General features: G+C 45.6%; 1 protein-coding gene and 2 long non-coding RNA genes across 4 annotated transcripts in view; 2 read left to right on the forward strand and 1 right to left on the reverse strand.

Annotated features, from left to right (window-relative positions):
- The window catches only part of LOC143268909 (uncharacterized), a 171,815-nt gene that overhangs the window by 12,501 nt on the left and 133,985 nt on the right, over nucleotides 1–25,329 (reverse strand). The gene's annotated exons all lie outside the window — the stretch shown is intronic.
- Nucleotides 3,544–7,699, forward strand: LOC102904464 (uncharacterized). Its single transcript, XR_013045119.1, has 3 exons — nucleotides 3,544–4,047; nucleotides 5,416–5,548; nucleotides 7,391–7,699. It is a non-coding gene; the product is annotated as an uncharacterized LOC102904464 (long non-coding RNA).
- LOC143268908 (uncharacterized) lies at nucleotides 7,842–24,831 on the forward strand. Its single transcript, XM_076552808.1, has 4 exons — nucleotides 7,842–8,175; nucleotides 8,741–8,967; nucleotides 9,537–9,679; nucleotides 21,793–24,831. The coding sequence occupies exons 2-4, from the start codon at nucleotides 8,913–8,915 to the stop codon at nucleotides 21,952–21,954; spliced, it is 360 nt and encodes a 119-aa protein (XP_076408923.1). The 5' UTR covers nucleotides 7,842–8,175; nucleotides 8,741–8,912; the 3' UTR covers nucleotides 21,955–24,831.

A 25,329-nucleotide genomic window follows, 5' to 3' on the forward strand; every position in this document is an offset into this window, starting at 1 on the left:
TTGATTCCAAGCCAGAGAGGCATAGCAGGAACCATGGAGGATGCTACTTGCTTTCTGGATCACTATCTCATTTATAGTTAGATTTCTTATACAGCCAGAGACTACCTGCCCAGGGAATGATAATGCCCACAGTCTGGACATTCCTACATCATTAACAGTCAAAACAGTTCCTCAGTAGACACTCCCTTCCTAGGTGACTCTAGGCTGTATCAAACTGAAAGTTAATTGTAACGAGAAAAGATGTTCAAGTCTATGATCTGAGAGTACAGATCAGTAGAAACTGTCTCCATGAAACTTCTGCTCCATCCTCACCCTGCTCCACTCTGCCTTACTAGCCTCATGCACCATCCTGTCTCCACACAGTCTACATGGGCAGCTTCTGGAGACTCTCCAGAATGAACAGATCTAAAAAAAGAAGTCTTGAACTTTTCCTGCCATCACGGACAGGCCCTACCCCTGACAAGATCATGTGATAACAGGTAAAAGAATTATCCTGATGGAGAGCAGGGGTTGGCCACACCTTGACCTGCTTCTTTAAGCAAGAGAAATTGTCTATGCTTCACTCAGCACAGTGGAACCTCAGCCAGGGACTTTGTTGTTTCTTTCTTACATTCTTTCTTTCCTTTCTTTAAAAAGACCCCCTTCCAGAGGACTCTCTTGTTCCACAGGCAGAGACTGTCTCTGAGCCCCGCTCTGCATCCCTGACCTCACTGCATGTTTCCTTCACAGACGCTGCTTCTCTTTGCTACAGATTCACTGTTGACAAGTCAGAGTCTGGACCGTGGTGGCACCAAGTCCAAGGCCAACTGAACGAAGAGACTTTTATTTACTGTGACAGTAACAACTGCCATGCCAATGGTGTTCTGGGGAACACACTGAATGCCACAAAGAGTTGGGGACCACAGGTTGATCCTCTGAAAGATGGAGTTGACCTGTTCAAACAGCAAGTGGTTTACATGAAGCAGGAGAATGATACAATCAGAGGTAAGTTTCAAATGGACCATAGTGCTGGGGATGTGCAGCTCAGTGGAAGAGTGCTTGCCTAGCATGCATGAGGCCCTGGGTTCAATCCCCACTGCTACAAATTAAATAAAGAACATATTAGATGGCCCCTTGAAGGAAAGAAGAGAATTTCTGACAGGTTAGGGACATTCATTGTTTTCATGTGGGGGAAATGAATTATGGTAGTCCCAACTACGAGGTCCAGCAGCAAAGCTAAAATGGTAAGGGTAGAGCAAGGGTAGAGGATGGTAATGGAGGGAGGTAGGCAGACAGGATTCATGGAGGCCAGAGGCTGATCTCTTTCCAATGGGTACAGAGCCCCTCACTCTGAAGGCTAGAATATATTGTGGGCATGAAGTAGATGGAGAGTTCAATGGATCCTGGGACTTTGACCTCAATGGACACAAAAATGTTTTACGTTGACTCAAACACTGGACAATGGACTGAAGTTAATCCTGGATCCAGATGGATGAAAGGAATGTGGGAGAAAAACAGGGATGTAACCAACTTCTTAAAAATGACCTCACAGGGGGAAAACTGCAGGTCCTGGCTTGAGCAGTTCAAGTCGCACTGGGAAGAAAAGCTGGAGCCTACAGGAAACTGGGAAGAAGGGGAGGAAGCTCTCTGCAGATGTGTGTGTGTGTGTGTGTGTGTGTGTGTGTGTGTGTGTGTGCAGCAAGCAGGGCTAGAGGGGCAGCAGCAGCTCTGCACCCTGACAAGCATGGCCAAGTGGGTGGCCACTGGGCAAGCAGTGCCACAGCAGGGGGGCAGGGGTGCAAGTGAGGGGAGATGGGGTGGCAGCACTGGGCTATCAGGGCCAACTAGGCCAACTCTGTGGTATTGCAGGGTCTCAGCAGAGGGCGAATGAATGGGGCAGCCACGGGGAGCTGGGCAACAGCTGGGTGGCAGCAGGGTGGCAGTGAGGCAGGGGTGGCAGCTGATCTCCCACCAGTGAGTTTTGGAAACTTTTGAGGTCCAACCTTTTAGTTTCCTTCCCAAGGGCCTAGAAGAGACACTATTGATGGCAGGGGTATTCTGTGGGAAAATAATCTACGTACACCATGCTCTTACGTCTGTCCACTTTATTCCTCTAAAACAAAGTTCTCTCTACACAGCTTCAGTTCTGTTCTCACACTCAGCTCCTCTCTGTCCCTTCTCTTTCTGTCCTCTCTTGTCCTGAGCTATTTTGCTTTCGACCTCATCCTCCTCCGATCCTCCATCCATTATGTTCCTTCTTCTCCTACCCTCCTCACCTGATCCAATCCATCTACAATCTGCCAAAACTCTGCCTTGCCACTTCCTGGTCAGTGGGGCAACTCTGCTAGATGCTAGTTCTGCCTTAATCCTTCACTGCACCTGGTATGCATAAAACCCTTTTGTTCTGAGTTAAATGCCCTTGAATGCCACTTGGCCTGTGAGAGGAAGGATGGTCTGAGCTTCATTGGCACAAGAAATAAAGCCATGCACCCAGCTGTCCCCTAGGCAGTGTCTCCAGAAGGGTGTTTACCTTAAGTCAGGAGACTGTTAGCCATTATGGTCTAGGATGCTTGAGGAGTATTTCAGATAAATACTGTTAGGATTTCTTGGAAGCATATATAGCATGCAAGAAAATCATTGCAGGTACCGGTTAATATATACAAAAGCTAAAATAGCACCAAGACTCCTTAAGGCTTGACCTTCAAAAATATTCTTGACTTTTCCAAGTAGTAGCTTTTGTGATATTAGCTGGATTCCATTACATCTTCCTGAGGCTGAGAGGGGCGCCATCCAGGAGAGATAGGAGGCAGTAGGTCCCAGTGCAGCTGAGCACGATGGAGCACTGTCCAATGGAGCAGCCATAGGGCAGGCCAGGGGGCAGCAGGGGGGCAGCGGGATGAGCAAGTTGTGCAAGGAGGCAGCAGGGCTAAAGAGGCAAGGCAGGGTGGAGTACCGCTGATGGAGGGGAGCAGGGTGTGCAAGGGGAGCTGAGTGGCCCCTGTGGACCGGGAGAACATCAGGAGGAGCTTGGCTAAGTAGGATTGTAGAGACCCACGGGGGTTTCCTAGTGAGAACTTCCTCAGGGTCTGAGAATCTGAGCTTGCTTTACCCAGCAGGGCTGCATAAGGGGATGATGTGACCACTGGCGTGGTTACCAGGTGTTTGGAAGGGTCCACATTTGGCTGTGTGGTTTGCTTTGCTCCAGCAAGGGGGAGGTCTTTTGCCCTGCCAATTGGTATTGTTATAAAAAGTCCTTTTGGCCGGGCGGTGGTGGCGCACGCCTTTAATCCCAGCACTCGGGAGGCAGAGGCAGGCGGATCTCTGTGAGTTCGAGGCCAGCCTGGTCTCCAAAGCGAGTTCCAGGACAGGCGCAAAGCTACACAGAGAAACCCTGTCTCGAAACCGACGCCCCCACCCCCAAAAAAAAGTCCTTTTGAAGAGGAGAAAGGGATCACTGGGTATTAACCCAGGTCCTTCCGGAGCTATCCTGTGTTTCTATCTTTCTCCTCTTTGCTATCTTTCAATCTTAAAGTTTCTCATTCTTCTTTCCTCTTCATAGGAACCCTTTAAAAAATGGGAGCTGAACCCCCTCAAATGGCACCAGAACTAGTTGAGCGGAGGGAGGGGCGACGGACGGACGGACGGACACACATACCAGAGCCAGTTGCCGCCACACCCAGCACCAGCTCTGCTTTACCAGAGCCAGTTGCTGACACGCCACACCCATCAACAGCACCGTTTTACTAGAGCCAGTTGCCGCCACGCCCAGCACCGCCTCTGCCCAGCACCAGCTCCGCTTTACCAGAGCCAGTTGCAGCCACGCCCAGCACCGCCTCCAGAGCACATTGAGAGGCAGCTCCCAGCTCTGCCTCCAGTTGTGCACCGAGCCCAGCTACTCTGCCAGAGCACGTTGAGCCAGGCCGCCAGAGGAGGCAGCGGGCTCAGTGCGGCGGAGGTGGACAGAACGCTGCCCAACGAAACAGCTACGGAGAGAGCCAGGGGGCGGAAGGGAGGCAGCGGAGCGAGTGAGCTGTGCAAGGCTGCAACGGAGCGAGGAAGGCAGAGCGGGTGAGTGAGAGGGGAGCGGTGCCAGCTGGGGGCGCGATGCGAGCTCGGGTTGCGGTACGAGCTCGGGGCGCGGTGCGAGCTCGGCGCGCGGTGCGAGCACGGGGCGGGTTGCGAGCTCGGGTTGCGGTACGAGCTCGGGGCGCGGTGCGAGCTCGGAGAGCCGGGCTGAGCGCGGCTATGGGGGGCGAGCTCGGGGAGCGGGTAGCAGCAGGACTAGCGGGGCGGAGCACGGCTGTGGGGGGCGAGCAAGGGGAGTGGCGCGAGCGAGTGGAGCCAGGGGAGGTAGAGGAGCGGTCGAGGGGGCAGGGATAGCGGCGGGACGAGCAAGGCCAATCCGGGATGGCAGCAAGACCCGGTGGAAGCTGGACAAGGGCGGGTGACCCGGGCTGAGCGCCTCGGAGAGGGGCGGAAGCCGGGCGAGATAGGTACAAGAAGACAGCTGGGCGAGATGGAAGGCAGCGGGGCGGCCACGGGGCGAGCCAGGGGGCAGCGGGGCGAGCAAGTTGTGAGGCAACAGCTGAGCGAGCGAGGTGGAGCGAGTGTGATCAGCAAGGCAAGCATGGTGGCAGCAAGACAATCGGGATCCAGCCGGGTGGAGCAAGGCTGTTCTGGGTGGCCAAAGTGCGAGTGAGGGGAGCCCGGGTGGCAGCGGGGGCGGGGGGGGGGGAGGATAGCGGCAGGACCAGCAGGGCCGATCCGGGTGAAAGCAGAACTAGCGCGGGCGACCCAGGCTTAGCGCTGCGGAGAGGGGCGGCCGCCCCGCCAGGCGAGATTGAAGAAGGCAGCTGGGCAAGAGTGGCCAAGGTGGGCGGTGCGAAGCCAGGGGATGGGGGGGGGGGGGAGGCGGCGGATCTCGGGTATGTGGGAGCAGAGGGAAGAGTCTGGCAGATTTGGATAGAGCAATGCAGCCTCAAGGCCAGCTAGGCAGCAGCACTCACTCCAGCAAACCGACCAGCAAGGAGCCAGCAAGGCCAGAGGGGCAAGCTAGGAGAGCAGGGCCTCAGTGAGGCAAGCCCAGTGAGTGGGAGGGAGCTGGCGAGCAGGGGAACAAGCCCAGCGGGCTGGGGAGACAGCAAAGAAAGGGGAAACCACTAGGAGACCAGAGCCTCAGCCCCCACCCTTCACCTTTCAAAGTCCAGGCTGCTTGCATCTGAGCTTGACAGAAATCACAGGGTGCAGGGAGGGAGGACAGAGCTGCATGGGCCCTAAGGGACTCCAGGAGAGATGAAGGAAAAGATGGAAACTAGGAACCTGCATGGCTGGAACATGGAAAGGATTAAATTCTCACCCCAAGGGTCCAGGTTTTGGGAATCTCTGCACAGGGTCCTCTGCAAGGCTGTATTGAGGACTCTCCGATTCTCTCAGCAGCTCCAGTCATGCCTCTTGGTAGCCTGGTCTCAGGAAGGAACCATGACAAAGACTGGAGCCCCCAGGTGCAATCTTTCCCAGAATCTGAGGCTTTGGGTTCTACTGAGCTGTCTGGGGTCTACACTGCCTGCTGGTGAGTTATTGGGATTTAACTGGGGGAGGGGGGCATCGGACTACTGAGTCAGGTCACAGTCTCCTCACAGGACTTAGGTCCCTACCTGATTCTCTTCAGTGGATTGACAAAGTTAGGGGAAAGTCACGGCGGGAGGCCGGGAAGGGGCTGCATGAATGAAGAGATCAGGGTAGCAGAGGGGGTAGCTAGTGACGCCCTCAGCACCACTGGGATCAGCTGAAGCCTAACCAAGTCACCAGTGTGGACCTGCCTCACAACCATGGGGACTCAGGTTTGATCCCTAGGACTCCTATAATAGAGCCAGGCATGGTGCTGCGTGCTTTTATTGTTGGTACTAAGAAGGCAGAGGCAGGGGAACCCTGGGGTCAGTGGCAAGGCTGTCTAGCCTACTTGTGAGTCCCAAGCCTCTTAGACACCTTGTCTAATCAATACTACAATGACACACTTTTAGGAGGTTATAAAAAATATTTTTCTAACTAAAACCTGGAGGTCTGTGTATAAATACTTCTAAGACATTTATCATTATTGTTGTTGCTGTTATTTTTTATTCGTGCTTATTTAGAAGTTAAATCAGGGATGCTTTCTTTAAATCACCTTCATAATTCTCTGTTCCTGCTTTAGCAAAACAGTTTCCTTTCTTCAAACTTCTAAGTCGATTTTTCTTATGGATAACGGATGCTTCCTCTGTCTGATCCACTAGAGTACCCAGTTTGTGACTTTAGTTCACAACCACAAAGCCTGTTCTCTGCTCCAAAGGGCTCGTGTTTATGCCCAGGAAATGTTTCAGTGAGGTGTACTGAATGAGTAAGGATCCCAGCCATTCTAGGACAAATTCAAGTCTTAGGAGTGGCAGGAAGGGGAAACTGTGAGAGAGGAAGAAAACAGGTGGTGGAAGAGGCAGAGAGGAGAAGGGAAGAGGAAGCTGTTGAAGCGGACAGGAAAGGAGGTCCCCAAACCTGCAGCAGTCCACCTCAGAGCAGACGTTTTGGGTGTGGGGTCGGAGTGAAAGTGTTTTTTTTTTTTAACATCTCTTTCATTTTTTAGTGTAATTGTATTGCAAACTTGTTAAAAGCACCTTTAAAACTTATTATTAATTTTAGGTTTCAGGCTCACATGCACACAGGAGAGTGTATGTGTGCATCCTCACTAGGACTTCCTGCCTGTTTGTGCAGTCTTCTGAACAGAACAGCTCTAGGACATTGTGTCTTCTGTTGCTGTTAGGGAAAGTCTGGGAGACCAGGGCCGTAAGTGTGCTGGAAACAACTACCTGAGGAAGGGGAGAGAGATCGGGCCTTCAAGCAGATCACAGACAGAGATGAGTTAGGGGTGTGGTTTAACATGAGAGAATCTGAGATCTGAAGTCCAATGTTGTTGTGTGAAGGACCCAGGGGGAACTCAGGTGAGCACTGTGCTCACAGGTGACAGCTCCCCTTCCCAGGCCAAGTTGCAGCATTTCTCCAGGAGGCTTTTCCTGAACTCCCAGCCTCCATGTGGAATTTACCACGTGTTCTATGATGCCTCCTTTTCCTTGTGTACAGTAGATTTTCAGTGCCAGGAACAGATACTATCTGATATATTTTATTCCTCAACACTTGATAAAAGTCACTAGAAGTGCTTATGAGATAAATCCTCCTGTTGACACCGTGTGCATCTGAAGAGTCTTCTCAAATTAAGACAGTCAAAGATGGCACAGAATAAGGATCCAGATAATGATGGACATCTTGAGTGGAGGCTTCTTTTCCTGCCCTTTTGCCCTTCAGAGGGATTCTGGGTGTCTCAGAACCATGAGTCCTGTGGCGTTCTGCTCCCACTTTGGACCTCACCTGCATGTTTCTCTCACAGACACACACTCTCTTAGTTGCAACGTCACGGTCAAGACTCATACCACACCTGGAGAGCCCTGTTATGAAGGACAGTGCTCACTGGATAGAGAATCTTTCCTTCAGTATGATGACAACAAAGCCACGCCTTTGGGTGACCTGGGAAAGGTGGTTCATACCACTGAAATGTGGACAGATATTGTGCAAGAGCTGGAGAATTTGGGGCATGAATTCAGGAAGAAGCTGGCTGAAACCAAACAGAGGATGACCAAGATCCATGGTAAGTGGAGGATGGAGTTCAGAGGCAGAGACAGGTGGCAAGAGAGAGGAAGGGCAGAGCACATATGGGAATGAGATGATGGTTGTATCTGTGTGAAAAAAAACTGAGCCTTGGCCCAACCTGGGAAGCATATGGTACCCAATGGGTAACCAAGTCATGTGGAAATGATGCTGGCTCAAAAACCAGTGGGAAGAGTCTTGACCTTTGAGGAGGTGATGGATCTATCAAAAGTGAAAAATGATGGCTTTGTATGTGGTTTGCAGGTCACCCCACTTTACAGGCCATCATGCTTTCTAATTATGAACAAGGACAAATCGTTGGTGCCTCTTGGCAATTTAACATCAGTGGAAAGTGCTGCATGCTCTTGAACACAATGAATATGAGCTGGACATTGATTAGTCTTGAAGCTGGAGATATCATGAATGAATGGAAGAATGATGAGGAACTAACCAAGTATCTGAAAAACCTCCTGAAAAATTTCTGTCACTGGCTCAAGGAACTCTTAAAGCTCCCCTGGGAAAGGACAAGTTGGTATTACTTAGATTAACAGAAGGCAACTCCATCAAATTTGATAGACTAAGAGAGTGATTTTTTGGTAGTGTGCCTGTCTGGGGATCCAGTGATGACCACGAGAATCTCTGTTCCCCATCTCACCTCCCAATGTTTCTCATTCTCTAGTAACTGATATCCCAGCACTACATGGCCTGCTAAGGGGCCCCAAGTCTGTCTGCATCACTGTAAACTTCCAGCCCTTTCTGCCTCACTTACAGCTGCCCTTGCACCAGCTTCACATCACTCTGAAAGGTCTCACTATCTTTCTCTGACACAATTAAACTCCATCACTTGTGCCAACATCTAGAAAGTTCTACCCACAGTAAATATGTCACATTGTTTGATGGTTTGATAGACATTTGATTCTTCAGTGATGAAATAAACTCTGCAAGGACATCGTACACACAACTCTCCTCCCCTCTCTATTCAGGAAGTGTAAAATGGTTGTTACACATGAGTTCCTTGGACTGCCTGGGGAGAGAAGGTGTTGATGGAGGTGTGTTTTTAGCTTTATCCATAATTTTCCTGATTTTTTTTAAGGATCAACATCAAGGGCCCCAGATATCACCCAGCTTCCACCAACTGTAAATATCACCCAGCTTCCACCAACTGTAAATATCACCCAGCTTCCAACTTCCATAAATATCACCCAGCTTCCACCAACCACCAAGTTTCAATATAAGGAAGTATTCATATTCATCCCCCGGGACTCATGATCATAGCCATTGTTTGCATTTGGATGTGTGTGAAGAGGAAATCCCAAGGAGGTAAGGAGCAGGCTGGACTCTTAGGATTACTTTGTTGAGTACGTGGAACAGAAACCCCACTGAGTATCTAGGATGTGCATTCTGGTCTTCATGCTTGCAAAGGTATCTTCTTACTCTTCCCCCATGATGACCCTTGGACAGTCTTGCTGCCAGTACAGTATACTATCTTTGTCTCAGACAATGAGAACTGAATGTAAGAACCTTCCAGACACCTCACTTGCATGCTTTCCTGTCATGGCCCTTAGAGGCAATCTTAGCACACAATCATTCTGAAACCATTGCAAATGTATTTTCATATAATCAACTAGGACTGGCCATTTATTCTTTCTGTCTCACTTCCCTCTGTGCCACAAGCAATTGAGAGGCTTTTGATCCCAGAAATGGCCCCATCTGAGAAGTGGTTATGTGTCCTGGGACTCCAAATCACCTTAATTTCTCTGCAGTATTTCCCATGGTACGTTGGGGTACAAGCTAAGCAGTGACTTGTAGACTTCTCTGCTGGGGTAAAGGGCTAATTACTTTTAGACTCACAGTGTGGAGCTTTGCATCTCACTTTAAAACCTCTCCAGTAAGAAATCTTCAGATGCCCATGAACTGCTCCATGAACTGCTACAAGCCACAGAGGAAAGAGAGGCCCATGGAGCCAAGTGGAGAGTTCCCCAACCAGGCCACCAAAATGTTGTCCCAGGAGGATGAGCTCCAAGACATGAAGGTAAGAGCATTCACCAAACAGACATCTCCATCACCCCATCCAAGAGTGCAGAAGCACAGAGGAGGCCAGGCTGCCCATCCTCTTCAGGAGAAGAGCATGGCGCTCTTAGTGTAGGGCCTGAACTGGGGCAGAGTTGGCCCAGGACCCAGGACCCAGGAGAAAGCTGCTGCACAGAGAAAGCAGTAGAGGCTTTGAAATCATCCCTGCAATGAAGAGAGCAGGGTTAAGTTCCTGCAGTAGCTGCAATGGCAGCCTGGGAGATGCTGAGGCAGAATTTGGCCTTACAGAAGCAGGGACTCAAGCCCTTACCCCAGAGCAGAAAGCAGCTAACAGAACCTGAGCAGAGATAGTGATGGTAGAGACATCAGGGACTCTGCATCTGGGAGGAGGAGACAAGTAGGAGATCTATGGGGAAAGAGATCTTTCTAAAATAACTCTTGTTTCAAGTACTCCCATTGTTTTTCACTGACCCCGTGAGGCAGGAGAGCAAAGCCCTGAAAGGTTTTTTTGCTTCTGACACCAAGCACGTGTCCAAGTGCATAGGAAGTGTGTGGGGGGGTGGGGGACCTGTCTGCTTGTGTGCGGTCAGAGACAGTGCCAAGTGAAGAGTCTGTTTAGGGAGGTACACGTGTCCTAATGTGAGCTTAGGGAAGACAAAAACCTCCCTTGCCAAATGTGCAAAAGTTTGATTTTGACTTCAGTATGATTACAGACCCTGTGAACGGAACCGGGAGTGCAGTGTGCAGTGGCCTCAATCAGCCACAGCTGGGTTTTCTTCTGGACCTGGAGGGGCTGCTTGGAAACTTTGACTCATAAAAGCGGGGCGGTATAGACAAGCAGCCCCCAGGGAATACTGCTGATACTGCACTGTCCAAAAAATCTGCCTTTTCAGCTCCAAACATTGCTTTTTCCCAAATGCTGTTAGAAAGCTTAGCTTGCCTCCCAAAAGAGGAAACAGGCAAACAGCTTGCCTCCCAGGAGGCAATTAAAATGGGAATGACGTTTCTCAAGTCACTTTGAAACCATCTAGAAGGCAAGAAAAAGTGGTCAACACCAGGAAGTTGCTTTGGGTGTTAAAAAAAAAAAAAAAAAAAAAAAACAGCCTTACAGGCAAATAAAGACCTTGGGTTGGGCTAATAGAAAGACAAGGCGTCCTTAAAACAGTTCATGGCGATCTTAGGATGCAGCTTCAAAAAATTCAGCATGGGAAACTTTTACCCTCAGTCACCATGTGAAGCTGGCTGGCTGGCTGAGTTCGGTATGATGTGTGGGACAGAGAAATGTCAGCTGTAATGACACTGTAGCTGCTGACCTTCCTCCCGAAAAGCTGGAAAGAAACAAAACCTAGAGCCACAACACTTTTGTTTGATTAGTGGCAAATCAATGCATGGCACCTTTAAGACAGATGGTTCCTAATAGGTGCGCAGCAGGTTTTTTTTTTTTTTTTTTTTTTTTTTTTTTTTTTTCTTCTTCTTAAGACCTTTATAGCAGTCCAGAATGGTAATTCCATTCTTACCCTGGGAGACTTCTCTGGGAAAACTAACCTAAAGTGCTTCTGTGGCTAGGACTAATTAGATTCACACTTCCTCTAGCATCCAACTTTTGGGGCACCAATTCAAAAAAAAGCTGATTGACTGTGGCTTTGTGGCCAATGGCACATGGCAGAGCTGCACATGAGGGTCTCCCACCAGAGTCACCTCCTCACCAGCTAGGTTTTCCTTCCTTTTTTCCCCAAGCCCTCTGAGAGAGTTTGGGATTTTTCTGTTGCAGCCTCTCTGCAGCAAACTCCACAGGCACTTGGGCCCCAAATGCCACCTGAGTCAGCTACTTTCACATGGTCTCCCATGCAGACGCCAGGAAATTATCAAATTGAGAGCTGAAATCAATGAAATAGAAACAAAGAGAACAATACAAAAAATTAATGAAACAAAGAGTTGGTTCTTTGAGAAAATCAACAAGATAGACAAGCCCTTATTCAAACTAACCAAAAGACAGAGAGAGAGCATCCAAATTGACAAAATCAGAAATGAAAAGGGGGACATAACCACAGACAATGAGGAAATCCAGAGAATCATCAGGTCATACTTCAAAAACCTCTACTCCACAAAACTTGAAAATCTAAAAGAAATGGATAATTTTCTGGATAGGTACCACATACCTAAGTTAAATCAAGACTAGATAAACTATTTAAATAATCCAATAACCCCTAAGGAAATAGAAGCAGTCATTCAAAGTCTCCCAACCAAAAAAAGCCCAGGACCAGATGGGTTCAGCGCAGAGTTCTACAGATCTTCAAAGAAGAGTTAATACCAATACTCTTTAAATTGTTTCCCACAATAGAAGTAGAAGGAATATTACCAAACTCCTTCTATGAGGCTACAATTACCCAGATTCCTAAACCAAACAAAGATGCAACAAAGAAAGAGAACTATAGACTGATCTCCCTCATGAACATTGATGCAAAAATACTCAATAAAATACTGGATAACTGAATCCAGGAACACATCAAAACAATTATCCACCATGATCAAGTAGGCTTCATCCCAGGGATGCAAGGGTGGTTCAACACACAAAAGTCCATCAATTTAATACACCATATAAACAAACTCAAAGAAAAAAAACTCATGATCATCTCACTAGATGAAGAAAATGCATTTGACAAAATCCAACACTCCTTCATGATAAAGGTCTTGGAGCGATCAGGAATACAGGGAACATACCTAAACATAATAAGGCAATTTACAGCAAGCCAACAGCCAACATCAAATTAAATGGAGAGAAACTCAAAGCTACTTTACTAAAATCAGGAACTAGGCAAGGCTGTCCACTCTCCCCATACTTATTCAATATAATACTTGAAGTTCTACCTAGAGCAATAAGAAAAAATGAGATTAAGGGGATACAAATTGGAAAGGAAGAAGTCAAGCTTTCCCTATTTGCAGATGACATGATAGTATACATAAGTAACCCCAAAAATTCAACCAAGGAACTGATACCGCTTATAAAAACCTTCAGCAATATAGCAGGATACAAGATCAACTCAAAAAAATCAGTAACCCTCCTATATACATTGACAAACAGGCTGAGAAGGAAATCAGAGATACATCACCCTTTACAATAGCTACAAATGATATAAAATCCCTTAGGGTAACGGTGACTAAGCAAGTGAAGGACCTATATGACAAGAACTTTAAGTCCCTGAAAAAAGAAGAAGAATTGAAGAAGATGTCAGAAAATGTAAAGATCTCCCATGCTCACGGATAGGCAGGATTAACATAGTAATAATGGCAGTCTTACCAAAAGCAATCTACAGATTCAATGCAATCCCCATCAAAATACCAACACAATTCTTCACAGACCTGGAAAGAATAATACTCAACTTGATATGGAAAAACAAAAAACCCAGGATAGCCAAAAGAATCCTGTACAATAAAACAACCTCTGGAGGCATCACGATCCCTGACCTCAAGCTCTACAATAGAGCTACAGTAATAAAAATAGCTTGGTATTGGCATAAAAACCGACATGTGGACCAATGGAATCAAATTGAAGACCCTGACATTAATCTGAATATCTGTGAACATATAATTTTTAACAAAGGAGCCAAAACTATACAATGGAAAAAAGAAAGCATGTTCAACAAATGGTGCTGGTATAACTGGATGTCAACGTCTAGAAGGCTGCAAATAGATCCATATCTGTCACTGTGCACAAAACTTAAGTCCAAGTGGATCAAGACCTCAACATGAATCCAGTTACTCTGAACCTAATAGAAAGAAAGTAGGAAGTAGTCTTGAACACATTGGCATAGGAGATCGCTTCCTAAATGCCCAACAGTCCAAGTAAGAAATGGGCTATAGAACTAAACAGAGAATTCTCAACAGAGGAAGTTCAAATGGCTGAAAGACATTCAAGAAATTGCTCAACATCCTTAATCATCAGGGAAATACAAATCAAAACGACTCTGAGATACCACCTTACACCTGTCAGAATGGCTAAGATCAAAAACACTGAAGACAGTTTATGCTGGAGAGGATGTGGAGCAAGGGGAACTCTCCTCCATTGCTGGTGGGAAAGCAAACATGTACAGCCACTTTGGAAATCAATATGCCGCTTTCTTAAAATAGGGAATCAATCTCCCCCAAGATCCAGCTATACCACTCTTGGGCATATAACCAAGGAATGCTCAATCATACCACAAGGGCACTTGCTCAGTTATGTTCATATCAGCATTGTTTGTACTAGCCAAAACCTGGAAACAACCTAGATGCCCTTCAACTGAAGAATGGATGAATAAAATGTGGTACATATACACAATGGAGTACTACTTAGCAGAGAAAAACAATGACGTCATGAGGTTTGCAGACAAATGGATGGATCTAGAAAAAATCATCTTGAGTGAGGTAACCCAGACTCAGAAAGACAAGCATGGTATGTACTCACTCATAGGAAGATACTAGATGTAAAACAAAGATGACTAGACTGCTACTCACAACTCCAGGGAGGCTACCTAGAAAACAGGACCCTAAGAAAGACACAGGGATTGCCCAACAGAGAAATGGATGAGATCTACATGAACAACCTGAATGTGAGTGGGGGTAATGAAGGGCAAGGGTTGAGGGAAAGAGAGCTTAGGGGGAGCAAGAGATCCCAGCTGGATCAAGAACAGAGAGGGGAACAAGGAATAGGAGACCATGATAAATGAAGACCACATGAGAAAAGGAAGATGGAAAGTGCTGGAGAGGTCCCCAGAAATCCACAAAGATACCTCCACAATAGACTACTGGCAGTGGTCAAGAGAAAGCCTGAACTGACCCACTCTGGTGATAGGATGGCCAAACACCCTAATTGTTGTGCTAAAAACCCCATCCAATTGCTGAGGTAACTGGATGCAGACATCCATGGCCAGGCCCCAGGTGGAGCTCCAGGAGTCCAATTGGCAAGAAAGAAGAGGGATTGTAGGATCAAGAATTATTGAGACCAAGATTGGAAAAAGCACAGGGACAAATAGCCAAACTAATAGAAACACGTGAACTATGAACCAATAGCTGAGGAGCCCACAACTGGATCAGGCCCTCTGGATAAGTAAGACAGTTGATTAGCTTGAACTGTTTGGGAGGCACTAAGGCAGTGGGACTGGGAACTGTCCTTAGTGTATGAGCTGGCTATTTGGAACCTGGGACTTATGCAGGGACACTTCACTCAGCCTGGGAGGAGGGGACTGAACCTGCCTGGACTGAATCTACCAGGTTGAACTCAATCCCCAGGGGAGTCTTTGTCCTGGAGGAGATGGGAATGAGGGGTGGGCTGGGGGAAAGGCGGGGGGGGGGGGGGGGGGGGGGGGGGGGGGGGGGGGGGGGGGGGTTGAGGGGGGAGGACAGAGGAATCCATGTCTGATATGTAAAATTAAATTAATCATAAAATTAAAGAAGTTTAAAATAAAATAGCGTTTTTTAAAGTTAACATATCTTCTGTGACAAAAATTCACCTTATGTGGTTTTTTGATCAAGTGAATTCACTTACCACAGAAATGTTTTCTTATTCAAAAGCATTTCTTTTTATTGTAAGTGTGTTTTCACACGTATAATATCCCATATCTTTCTCTCACATTTACTGGGTCCTTTCTGTTTTACCTTCTAAAATTTTTCACATTCTGGGGTCTCTTTGCTTAAAGTCTCAACGGCTAGGACATAGGGCATATCTGACCATTTTCTGTTACTTACAAATGTAGCTATAGGGTGGCATAGAAAGTTGGAGCACTACTGATTAATTTTTTTCAGTACCTAATGTCAATCATCTGATGACATTGTATGGTTTGTATAGGTCAAGTTTGTCTAAGGTCAAAATGAAAGTAACTAATTTGTTACATTTGTGTCAGATGAATCTTAAAAGGTCCTATTAATTAAAACAAACCTGATCTTATCAGACCACCATGCCTTAAAGTTAGATTTCAACAACAACAAAAATTATAGGAAGCCTACAATATCATAGATACTGAATTATGCCCATCTGAAACACCCATGGGTCAAAGAAGAAATAAAAAAAAGAAATTAAAGATTTCCTAGAATTCAATGAAAATGAAAGTACAACATACCCAATCTTATGGGACACTATGAAAGCAGTGCTAAGAGGAAAATCCATAGCTCTAAATGCACACATAAAGAAGATGGAGCAATCCCATACCAGAGATTAACAGCACAACTGAAAGCTCTAGAAGAAAAAGAAACAAACTCACCAAGGAGAAATAGATGCCAGGAAATAATCAAATTGAGGGCTGAAATCAATGAAATAGAAACAAAGAGAACAATACAAAGAATCAATGAAACAAAGAGTTGGTTCTTTGAGAAAACCAACAAGATAGACAAAACCCTGGCCAAATTAACCAAAAGGCAAAGAGAGAGCACCCAAATTGACAAAATCAGAAATGAAAAGTGAGACATAACAACAAACAATGAGGAAATCCAGAGAATCATCAGGTCATACATCAAAAACGTGTACTCCACAAAATTGGAAAATCTGGAAGAAATGGACAATTTTCTGGATACATACGATATATCAAAGTTAAATCAAGACCAGATAAACTATTGAAATAGATCAATAACCCCTAAAGAAACAGTCATCAAAATCTCCCCCCACCCCCCAAAAAAGCCCAGGACCAGATGGTTTCAGTGGAAAATTCTACCAGATTTTCAAAGAAGAACTAATTCCAATACTATTCAAATTGTTCCACACAATAGAAACAGAAGGAATATTATCAAAGTCTTTTTAGGAGGCTACAATTACCCTGATACCCAAACCACACAAAGATGCAACAAAGAAAGGGAATTATGGACCAATCTCCCTCATGAACATTAATGCAAAAATGCTCCAAAAAATATTTGCAAACCGAACCTAAGAACACATCAAAAAAATTATCCACCATGATCAAGTAAGTTTCATCCCAGGGATGCAAGGATGGTTCAACATATGAAAATCTGTTAAGGTAATACACCATATAAACGAACTGAAAGAAAAAAAATCACATGATCATCTCATTAGATGATGAAAAAGCCTTTGACAAAATCCAACACCCTTTCATGATAAAGGTCTTAGAGAGATCAGGAATACAAGAAACATTACTTAACATAATAAAGGCAACTTACAGCAAGCCAACAGCCACCATCAAATTAAACAGAGAGAACCTCAATGCGATTCCACTAAAATCAGGAACGAGACAAGGCTGTCCACTCTCCCCATATCTATTCAATATAGTACTTGTTCTATCTAGAGCAATCAGACAACAAAAGGAGATCAAAGGGATACAAATTGGAAAGGAAGAAGTCAAACTTTCACTATTTGCAGATGATATGATAGTATACATAAGTGACCCCAAAAATTCTACCAAGGAACTCCTACATCTGATCAACTCCTTCAATAAAATGGCAGGATACAAGAGCAACTCAAAAAAAAAATCAGTAGCCCTTTTATACACAAATGATAAAAGGGCTGAGAAAGGAGTCAGAGAAACATCACCCTTTATAACAGCCACAAATAATATAAAATAACTTGGGATAACACTAACTAAAAAAATGAAGGACCTTTTTGATAAGAATTTAAATCTCTAAAGAAAGAAGTTATCAGAAAATGGAGGGATCTCCCATGCTCATGGAGAGGTAGGATTAACATAATAAAAATGGCCATCTTACCAAAAGCAATCTACAGATTCAATGCAATCCCCATCAAAATCCCAACACAATTCTTCAAAGACTTGGGAAAAAAACAAATCAACTTCATATGGAAAAACAAAAGACCCAGGATAGCTAAAAGAATCCTGTATAATAAAGTAACCTCTGGAGGCATCACCATCCCTGACCTCCAGCTCTACTATAGAGCTATAGTAATAAAAACAGCTTGGTGCTGGCGTAAAAACCAACATGTGGACCAATGGAATCAAATTGAAGACCCTAACATTAATCCACCAACGTATGGACAACTGATTTTTGACAAAGGAGCCAAAACTATACAATGGAAAAAAGAAAGTATCTTCAACAAATGGTGCTGGCATAAGTGCATGTCAATATGTAAGAGATTACAAATAGGTCCATATCTGTCACCATGCACAAAACTCAATTCCAAGTGGATCAAATTCCTCAACATAAATCCAGCTACACTAAACTTAATAAAAGAGAAAGTACGAAGTACTCTTGAACGAATTGGCACAGGAGATCACTTCCTAAATATAACACCAGCAGCACAGACACTGAGCACAACAATTAATAAATGGGACCTGTTGAAACTGAGAAGCTTTTGTAGGGCAAAAGACATGGTCAATATGACAAAAAGCCTACAGAATGGGAAAAGACCTTTACCAACCCCACATCTGACAGAAGACTGATCTCCAAAGTATATAAAGAACTCAAGAAACTAGACATCAAAATACTGAACAATCCAATTAAAAAAAGGGCTAAAGAGCTAAACAGAGAATTCTCAAAAGAAGAATCACAAATGGCTCAAAGACATTTAAAGAAATGCTCAACATCCTTAATCATCAGAGAAATGCAAATCAAAACATCTCTGAGATACCACCTTACACCTGTCAGAATGGCTGTGATCAAAAATACTAATGACAGTTTATGTTGGAGAGGATGCAGAGCAAAGGGAACACTCCTCTACTGTTGGTGGGAATGCAAACTTGTACAACCACTCTGGAAATCAGTATGGCGATTCTCAGAAAATTGGGAATTGATCTAACTCTTGGGCATATACCCAAGGAATGCTCAGTCATACCACAAAGATACATACATGCTCAACTATGTTCATAGCAGCATATTGGTAATAGCCAGAACCTGGAAACAACCTAGACGCCCTTCAACTGAAGAATGGATTAAAAAATTGTGGTACATATACACAATGGAGTACTACCCAGCAGAGAAAAACAATGACAGCATGAAATTTGCAGGCAAATGGATGGAACTAGAAAATATCATCCTGAATGAGGTAACCCAAACACAGAAAGACAAACATGGTATGGACTCACTCATAAGTGGATACTAGATATAAAGCAAAGAACAATCAGATTTCAAACCAGAGAACTAGGGAGGTTATATAGTAGTGGGGGACCCTAGGATGACTGTGGCTTATAATAAGTTTTGTTTTCACTCAATTACTGGGCAAACCTCCATGAAACATTTCACTATTAGGATAAGAATTTATACTGTATCAAGCTGATAAGAGAAAAATAAATAAATAAATGAATAAATAAATAAATAAAAAGAAAAAAAACAAACAAAACAAACCTGAAGCCAGGTATTGGGGTGAGTGCTGAATGATCAGAGAAACAGAACAAGCCACAGCCACCTCACCCTGCCATTTCCTCAGCTGATCCTGTTTCCTCAGACTAGAAATGTCTGAGTCCTCATTGGGAATGAATCTCAGCTGAACTGCTACTAAAGGCTCAACTGTTTAACCAGCCAAAAGCTTCTAGTTTCTGATCCTTATGCCTTATATACCTTTCTGCTTCCTGCCATCACTTCCTGGGATTAAAGGTGTGAGTTACCATGCCTGTCTGTTTCCAGTATGGCTTTGAACTCACAGAGATCCAGATGGATCTCTGCCTTCGAAATGCTAAGATTAAAGGTGTGTGTGTGCCACCATTTTCTGGCCTCTATATCTAGTGGCTGTTCTGTTCTCTGACACCAGATAAGTTTATTAGAGTGCATAATATATTGGGGAACACAATATCACCATACATTTGATTATATGCAGTGAATTAAAGGGAATTATCAGTAAATTTACATGTTTACCTTTATGTAGAAGCCAATTTGAATTAACTCCTTAGGGGGAACCTATCATGAGAGCATGAGAACATGTACATATTTACATCACATATATCACAAGAGGTGTAAAGGTAGATAACAACTACATCAAATCATAGGTGTAGCTTGAAGCTGGACCTGAAGAGCAAATGGCACCTAAGCAATTCCTTACAACAACTACAGAAACTCTCAATAGAAACTCAAAGGACATAGAGATGACTGGGTTCATCAAAGTGCTTCTATCGTGGACACTCAAATCTCCATCGCAGAGACCTCACCCTAAGCACCATGGAGACACACCTTTAACTCTTCACTGAGTTCCCTGCAGGGAGTTCCCAAGCCAGTGTGTGCTGAGAGAGCACTGAGTAGGGAATGTCTCTGACTCCAGGTCACTCTGGCTCCACAGCGGCCTCAGACATTCACATGAGGTATATAAATAGTATTGACTGGTGGTTGAGTTATTACATGAGAGAGTATCACTCAATGCTACAATTGAGAATCTCACCAAAGCTGGTGGCACATGCCTTTCATCTGAGCACTCTAGAGGCAGAGGCAGGTGGATCTCTCTGAGTTTGAGGAAGGCCTGTTCTACAGAGTGTGTGCCAGGACACCCAGGAGCTACAAACGGAAACCCGGGTTTAAAAAAAAAAAAAAAAAAAAAAGAGAAGTTCACCAAAAAAGGAAACTCTTTAAGTGAAAAGACGTTCAGGGTGGAAAGACCATTGAGACATACAGTGTTTGCTCTGCATGCATAAAGACCCAAGTTTGAGCACTAGGACCCAAAGGGTGGTAGAGCATGCTGGCCATCTCTGAAGTGCTGAGGCAGAGACAAGTGGATTCTTGGATTCTGGGGACTCAGTGGTCAGCCAGCCTAACCTGCCTACTTGCTAATTCCCAAGTCAGTGAACCCTTCTGTCTCAAACAAAAGATGGGAAACAGGTAGAGAACTACAGCCTTGCTAGTCCTGTGGCATCCCCCGCACAGGCATGAGCACAGAGTATGTGGGCACTACCCCTGCCCATGAGCACCCACCCCTGCCCTTCACCACACACACAGAAAAAGAAAGAGAATTACCAAATGTCAGCTGGATCACACAATTCATGCCTGCCAGTCTAATGTTTTCTATGAAACTGATTTCTGCAGTTGTTGTTTGTTTTATTTTATTTTTTTTTTGAGACAGTTTCTCCCCAGGTAACTCTGCCTGGTCTTTAACTCAACAGAGACCTGCTGCCTGCCTCTGTCTCCCAAGGGCTGGGATGAAAGGCAGGTGCCACTATGAACAGCTAGGAAGTTGCTTCCATTTTGAAAACTCCATCCATGTAAGCATGAGGACTTAGTGAAATGCTTTTTGTGGTGTCAGCTACACCCCCACCCCCATTCCCCTTTCTTCAGAACATTTCATTCTTCAGAACAAACACAAAAACTCCAGAAGTGACGGTTTGTGCCTGTAATCCTGGACACAGGAAGATTCCTAGGTTTTTAAAGCTGTCCAGTCTAGCCAAAGCCATGAGCTCACAACTTCAGAGGGAGACCCTGCCTCAAAAACCTAAGTTCACTTTCTTCAAGGCCTGTGCACATCCAGTATTGACCGTTGGCTTCCACAGTGAGCTGAGGGCCATCGAAGTGACCGGAAAAGCACAGCTTTCAGACAGGACAACCAACTCTTGGGTGGAGCCAAACATCTTTGATTTTTAAGATATAAGGAAAGAGGACAAGGGCAGTCTGAAGTGGAGATGCAGATGGGAAGAGCTAGGGGGTGGGGGGTGAAGATGGATAGTCATAGCCAGAGAGGTGCTAGGAGGCTCCCCAGGAGGGCAGGGGAAGCTGGAAGCAGCAGAGGTGGGGAGAGGGGGTGGGGGTGTAGCTGCCACCACAAAAGCATGCACACTGCAGCCTGGATTACTTGCCTCTCTGGTTGCAGCTCCCTGTGGCCGCTTTCTTTGCCTTCTGTTCAGGTTTGCTGCCCCAAAGTCTCCAAGGACAGGCCGGTGAATGACTGTTGTAGTAATCCAGGGCTCCTGGGCACTGTGGACACAGAAGCCTGGAGCCCCTGCTTCTAGGTTCCTTCCAACAGCCTGAGGGCTACCTGGAATATGACTCACTGGAGTGGCAAGATTGCCATCCTCAGGGAATGGGAACCATCCTTCAGGGACCCTGGAGTGGCTTTGAAAGCATCTGAGCAAACAAATGAGAACTAGGAACTGGTTTTGGCCAGGTCATGGAGGAACTGCCCAACATTCACAACCCAAATTTCAAAAACTTTCTGGGTATGGAGCAACCCGCAGGGAGTGACTGAGGCTTTCCCTCCATTTTTCACAGCTCAGGTTGTTCCTGTTGCAGCCCAAGTCTGGAGAAGAAACCATGGCGCTGAGTGCAGCCACCAAGCCCATTCATGGCCACCTGTTTCTGTCCCTGCTGCTGGCCAGGATGTGTCTCATGCTAGCTGAGGATTTCCAGAATCAGACTGTGGTGGGGTGGTAGTGGAGTGTGTGTGTGAGGAAACAGTGTGGAAGGCAGCCTGGGAACTCAGCTTCTCTGGACTACTTCCAGAAGAGCCCAGGTCTCAAGGTCCTTCCAACCCTCTCCCCAGCCCTTCTCTTCTGTACCCAAACCAGCTCTCAGGCATTCTCTGGGCTCTTTGCTTTTGAACTTCTCAGTGTGTTTTACTAGAAGATCACAGTACATGTAGCCTGCAGGCTCTCCACTCACTCTCCCCCCAAAGGTCTGGGTCTTTGATGGAGGAGTTCACTCTGTAGTCCAGGCTAGCCCTGACTTCACTCTGTAGCCCAAGCTGGGCTTGAACTATAAACTTGCACTTAAATGCAGGGACTGAAGGCCTGTGCCACCCCACCAAGATTACACCCCACTCACTAGGTTTATTGTTGGACCACATCCAGCTCATCTCCCTTCCCTGCCTTGTCTCACTAGAACAGGGCTTTAATCCCCTCCTTCACTAGCTGCCAACACATACATAGCCCTGACTGAGGACACTCTCCATCAAACCCGCCCCTTCCCACCACACAACTCAAAGCAGGGGGATGGGCACCATTTCCACTATGTAGGACAGTTAAGTGGTGTAGAGTAGGAACACATGGAAGGTTCTGTCCTTGCACCCCAGGCCCATCTAGTCTACCTCCTGGACAGGCAGCATTAAATAACAGTATCCATTTAGGCAGAAATCAGTTTTTCTGTAAAATTCAGGTACCAAATATTAACAAATTGGCAAGCCATACTGTATCTTCCACTTCGTCAAATACTCAGTCAATGAACGGGAGACCAGATATGACACCCGACCTAGTCTTCTAACCCCAGATTAAGGTACATGCAGTATCACAGTATTGGTGCTGATCCCCACATCACCTTCCCCAAGTGATGTCAGAGGTTCCTGTGTCAGAGTCAGCAGTGAGTCCTGTGCTGCCTGTGGCTTCTGGTGAACTGGAGATGACATGAGAAGGGACTAAAGTTTGTGACCCACTGGCCTCTCCTCTGCTGTCCAGTGGGTTCTTTGGTTCATACAACCCACAGGGACATCAGTTAGGCTGAGTTGGCAGATTAGTGAGGACCTAATCTCTGACACATCTTCCACAGGAGGGTTTTTTAAGTGCACTGTACAAGAGAACAAGGGAGCCTGTGTCAGACAAAGGTCTCTTCCTACAATGGAAACCCTGACTGTCTAAGCAACATGCTATGTCACTGTGGCGATTTCTTTCTGAGCCTCTTCTCTGCATCCTGGGCCTGTCTACCTAATGTCCTACCTACCTACCTACCTACCTACCTACCTACCTACCTACCTACCTACCTAGTAGGAGAGAAGCCCAGTTCAAAGTAATCTCCCGAGGCTTTGTGGTCACTGATACCGCATGATCAGAGACCCCTGTTCCTGGGTTCAGTGTGATGCTAAGTGCCACTCTGGCTGAATGATGCATGTTAGGGACCTGAGTTAGCTGAGAGGTCCAGAGTTCTTGCTGCTCTTCCATAGAAACAGAGTTCAATTCCCAGCACCTATGGAAACCAACACACAATAGCCTAAAGTCCAGATCCAAGGGAGCTGAGGCTGCCTTCTGGTCTCAGTGTATACCCACATGCACAGAGTCATACTCATACACAGTCACACAGACATACACATCAATTTTAAAAGTTAAACTTGAAAAAAAAATTCTTAAAAATGATGCATGTTTCTCTGCTGCCCTGTGTCAACAGCTTGCTCCCAACTCTAATGTGGGGCATTTACCCACCACCCCCACAGTTCCCCAGAGTTTTCTTGAGTATGAGCAGCTGGAAATATTAGATAGAAGGATTTATAGTGGAGAATCTTGAAGAGATAAACAGATAGAAAATAAAGGATAGCCTCGAGAGGGCCTGGAACCTATTCCAAAGGGCCCGGACTGTCTCTGGCCCAGGGTTTTTATAGAGACGCCAAGGGGTAGAGCAAAAGACCTCCTCCCCCAGCACAGCCAAGTGCAGACCATCTCAGACACCTGCACTCAGGCCTATGGTCCTGATCATCCTCTATTTGGACCTGCTGGGTAAAGCCACGAGGAACCCGAGAACGGGCTCCCACAGGTCCCTCCCTTCTTAATACATAAAAAAATAACTATTAATGGCTTACAGCAATCTCCATAGCTGTTACACCTCCCAGTATGGAAGTAGAGTATGATACAGATGGCATTTCTCTTTTGAATTAGGTCCAAGGTGACCACAGCAGTCTTAGCTGCTTCAAGCCCTTTCTAAACCAAAAACTCTTCAGGGGACTACAAACTTAAAGAATCCCTTAGCTTCATCATTACCATTAACAGGTTAGCATAAATATTGCTATACATAGTCAAAATTCTCCCAATCTTACAACACAAAGCAAACTCTTAACAGAACCATTTGAATTAGCATATATGGTGCTATATATAGTTTACAAGCCTCCAGGGAGGCTCTTCCAAATCTCTCACTCACAGCAGGGAGGTTGAAAGGAGCAATCCCCTTTCTTTGTGAGGATAGTTCTTAAAGGCACAGACCATATAATTTATTTTAACCCGCTTCCCTTTTTAGTCTTTTGGTCTAATATCCTGACTGTGTTTTCCAAAGTCTCTGTAGCAGATACAGCCACCTGGGGAAAAGGGGTCTAAGTTCTTATCTACACTTAGGAAACCTGGTTCAAGCTTCTCTTTGTCTGTAGGGGAAAGAGTGGGGGGTTTTACTGAGGTATCACAAAAAAATCCTGCCTCTCAATAAGATATATAAAAAATATATATTTTCCATAACACCGGCATGCTTTTCCACTGGCAGGGCTGACTCAGCACTTTCACCAAAAACTCTGTAATAAAACTATTATTTCCCTTTATCTTTAGTCCCTATTACTTTGTCTTTAGTCCCTGTTCATTTTTCTTTAGTCCCCTCCTTTTTTTAGTCCCCCTTTTTTTCTTTAGTCCCTTTTTCTTCTTTTTCCTTTAGTCCTTGTTCGGGCACCATTCTGTGGGGCATTTACCCACCAACCCCACAGTTCCCCAGAGTTTTCTTGAGCGCGAGCAGCAGGAAATATTAGATAGAAGGATTTATAGCTGAGAATCTTGCAGAGATAAACAGATAGAAATTAAAGGATAGCCTTGAGAGGGCCTGGAACCTATTCCAATGGACCCCGACTGTCTCTGGCCCAGGGTTTTTATAGAGATGCCAAGGGGTGGAGCAAAAGACCTCCTCCCCCAGCACAGCCAAGTGCAGACCATCTCAGACACCTGCACTCAGGCCTGTGGTCCTGATCATCCTCTATTCAGACCTGCTGTTTAAAGCCACAAGGAACCCGAGAATGGGCTCCCACACTGTCTAAAATAACTGATTGGTTAACAAAGGACAGAATGGCCAATAGCT

This window comes from Peromyscus maniculatus, chromosome 16 (genome assembly GCF_049852395.1).
Source record: "Peromyscus maniculatus bairdii isolate BWxNUB_F1_BW_parent chromosome 16, HU_Pman_BW_mat_3.1, whole genome shotgun sequence".
Taxonomy (NCBI): Eukaryota; Metazoa; Chordata; class Mammalia; order Rodentia; family Cricetidae; genus Peromyscus; species Peromyscus maniculatus.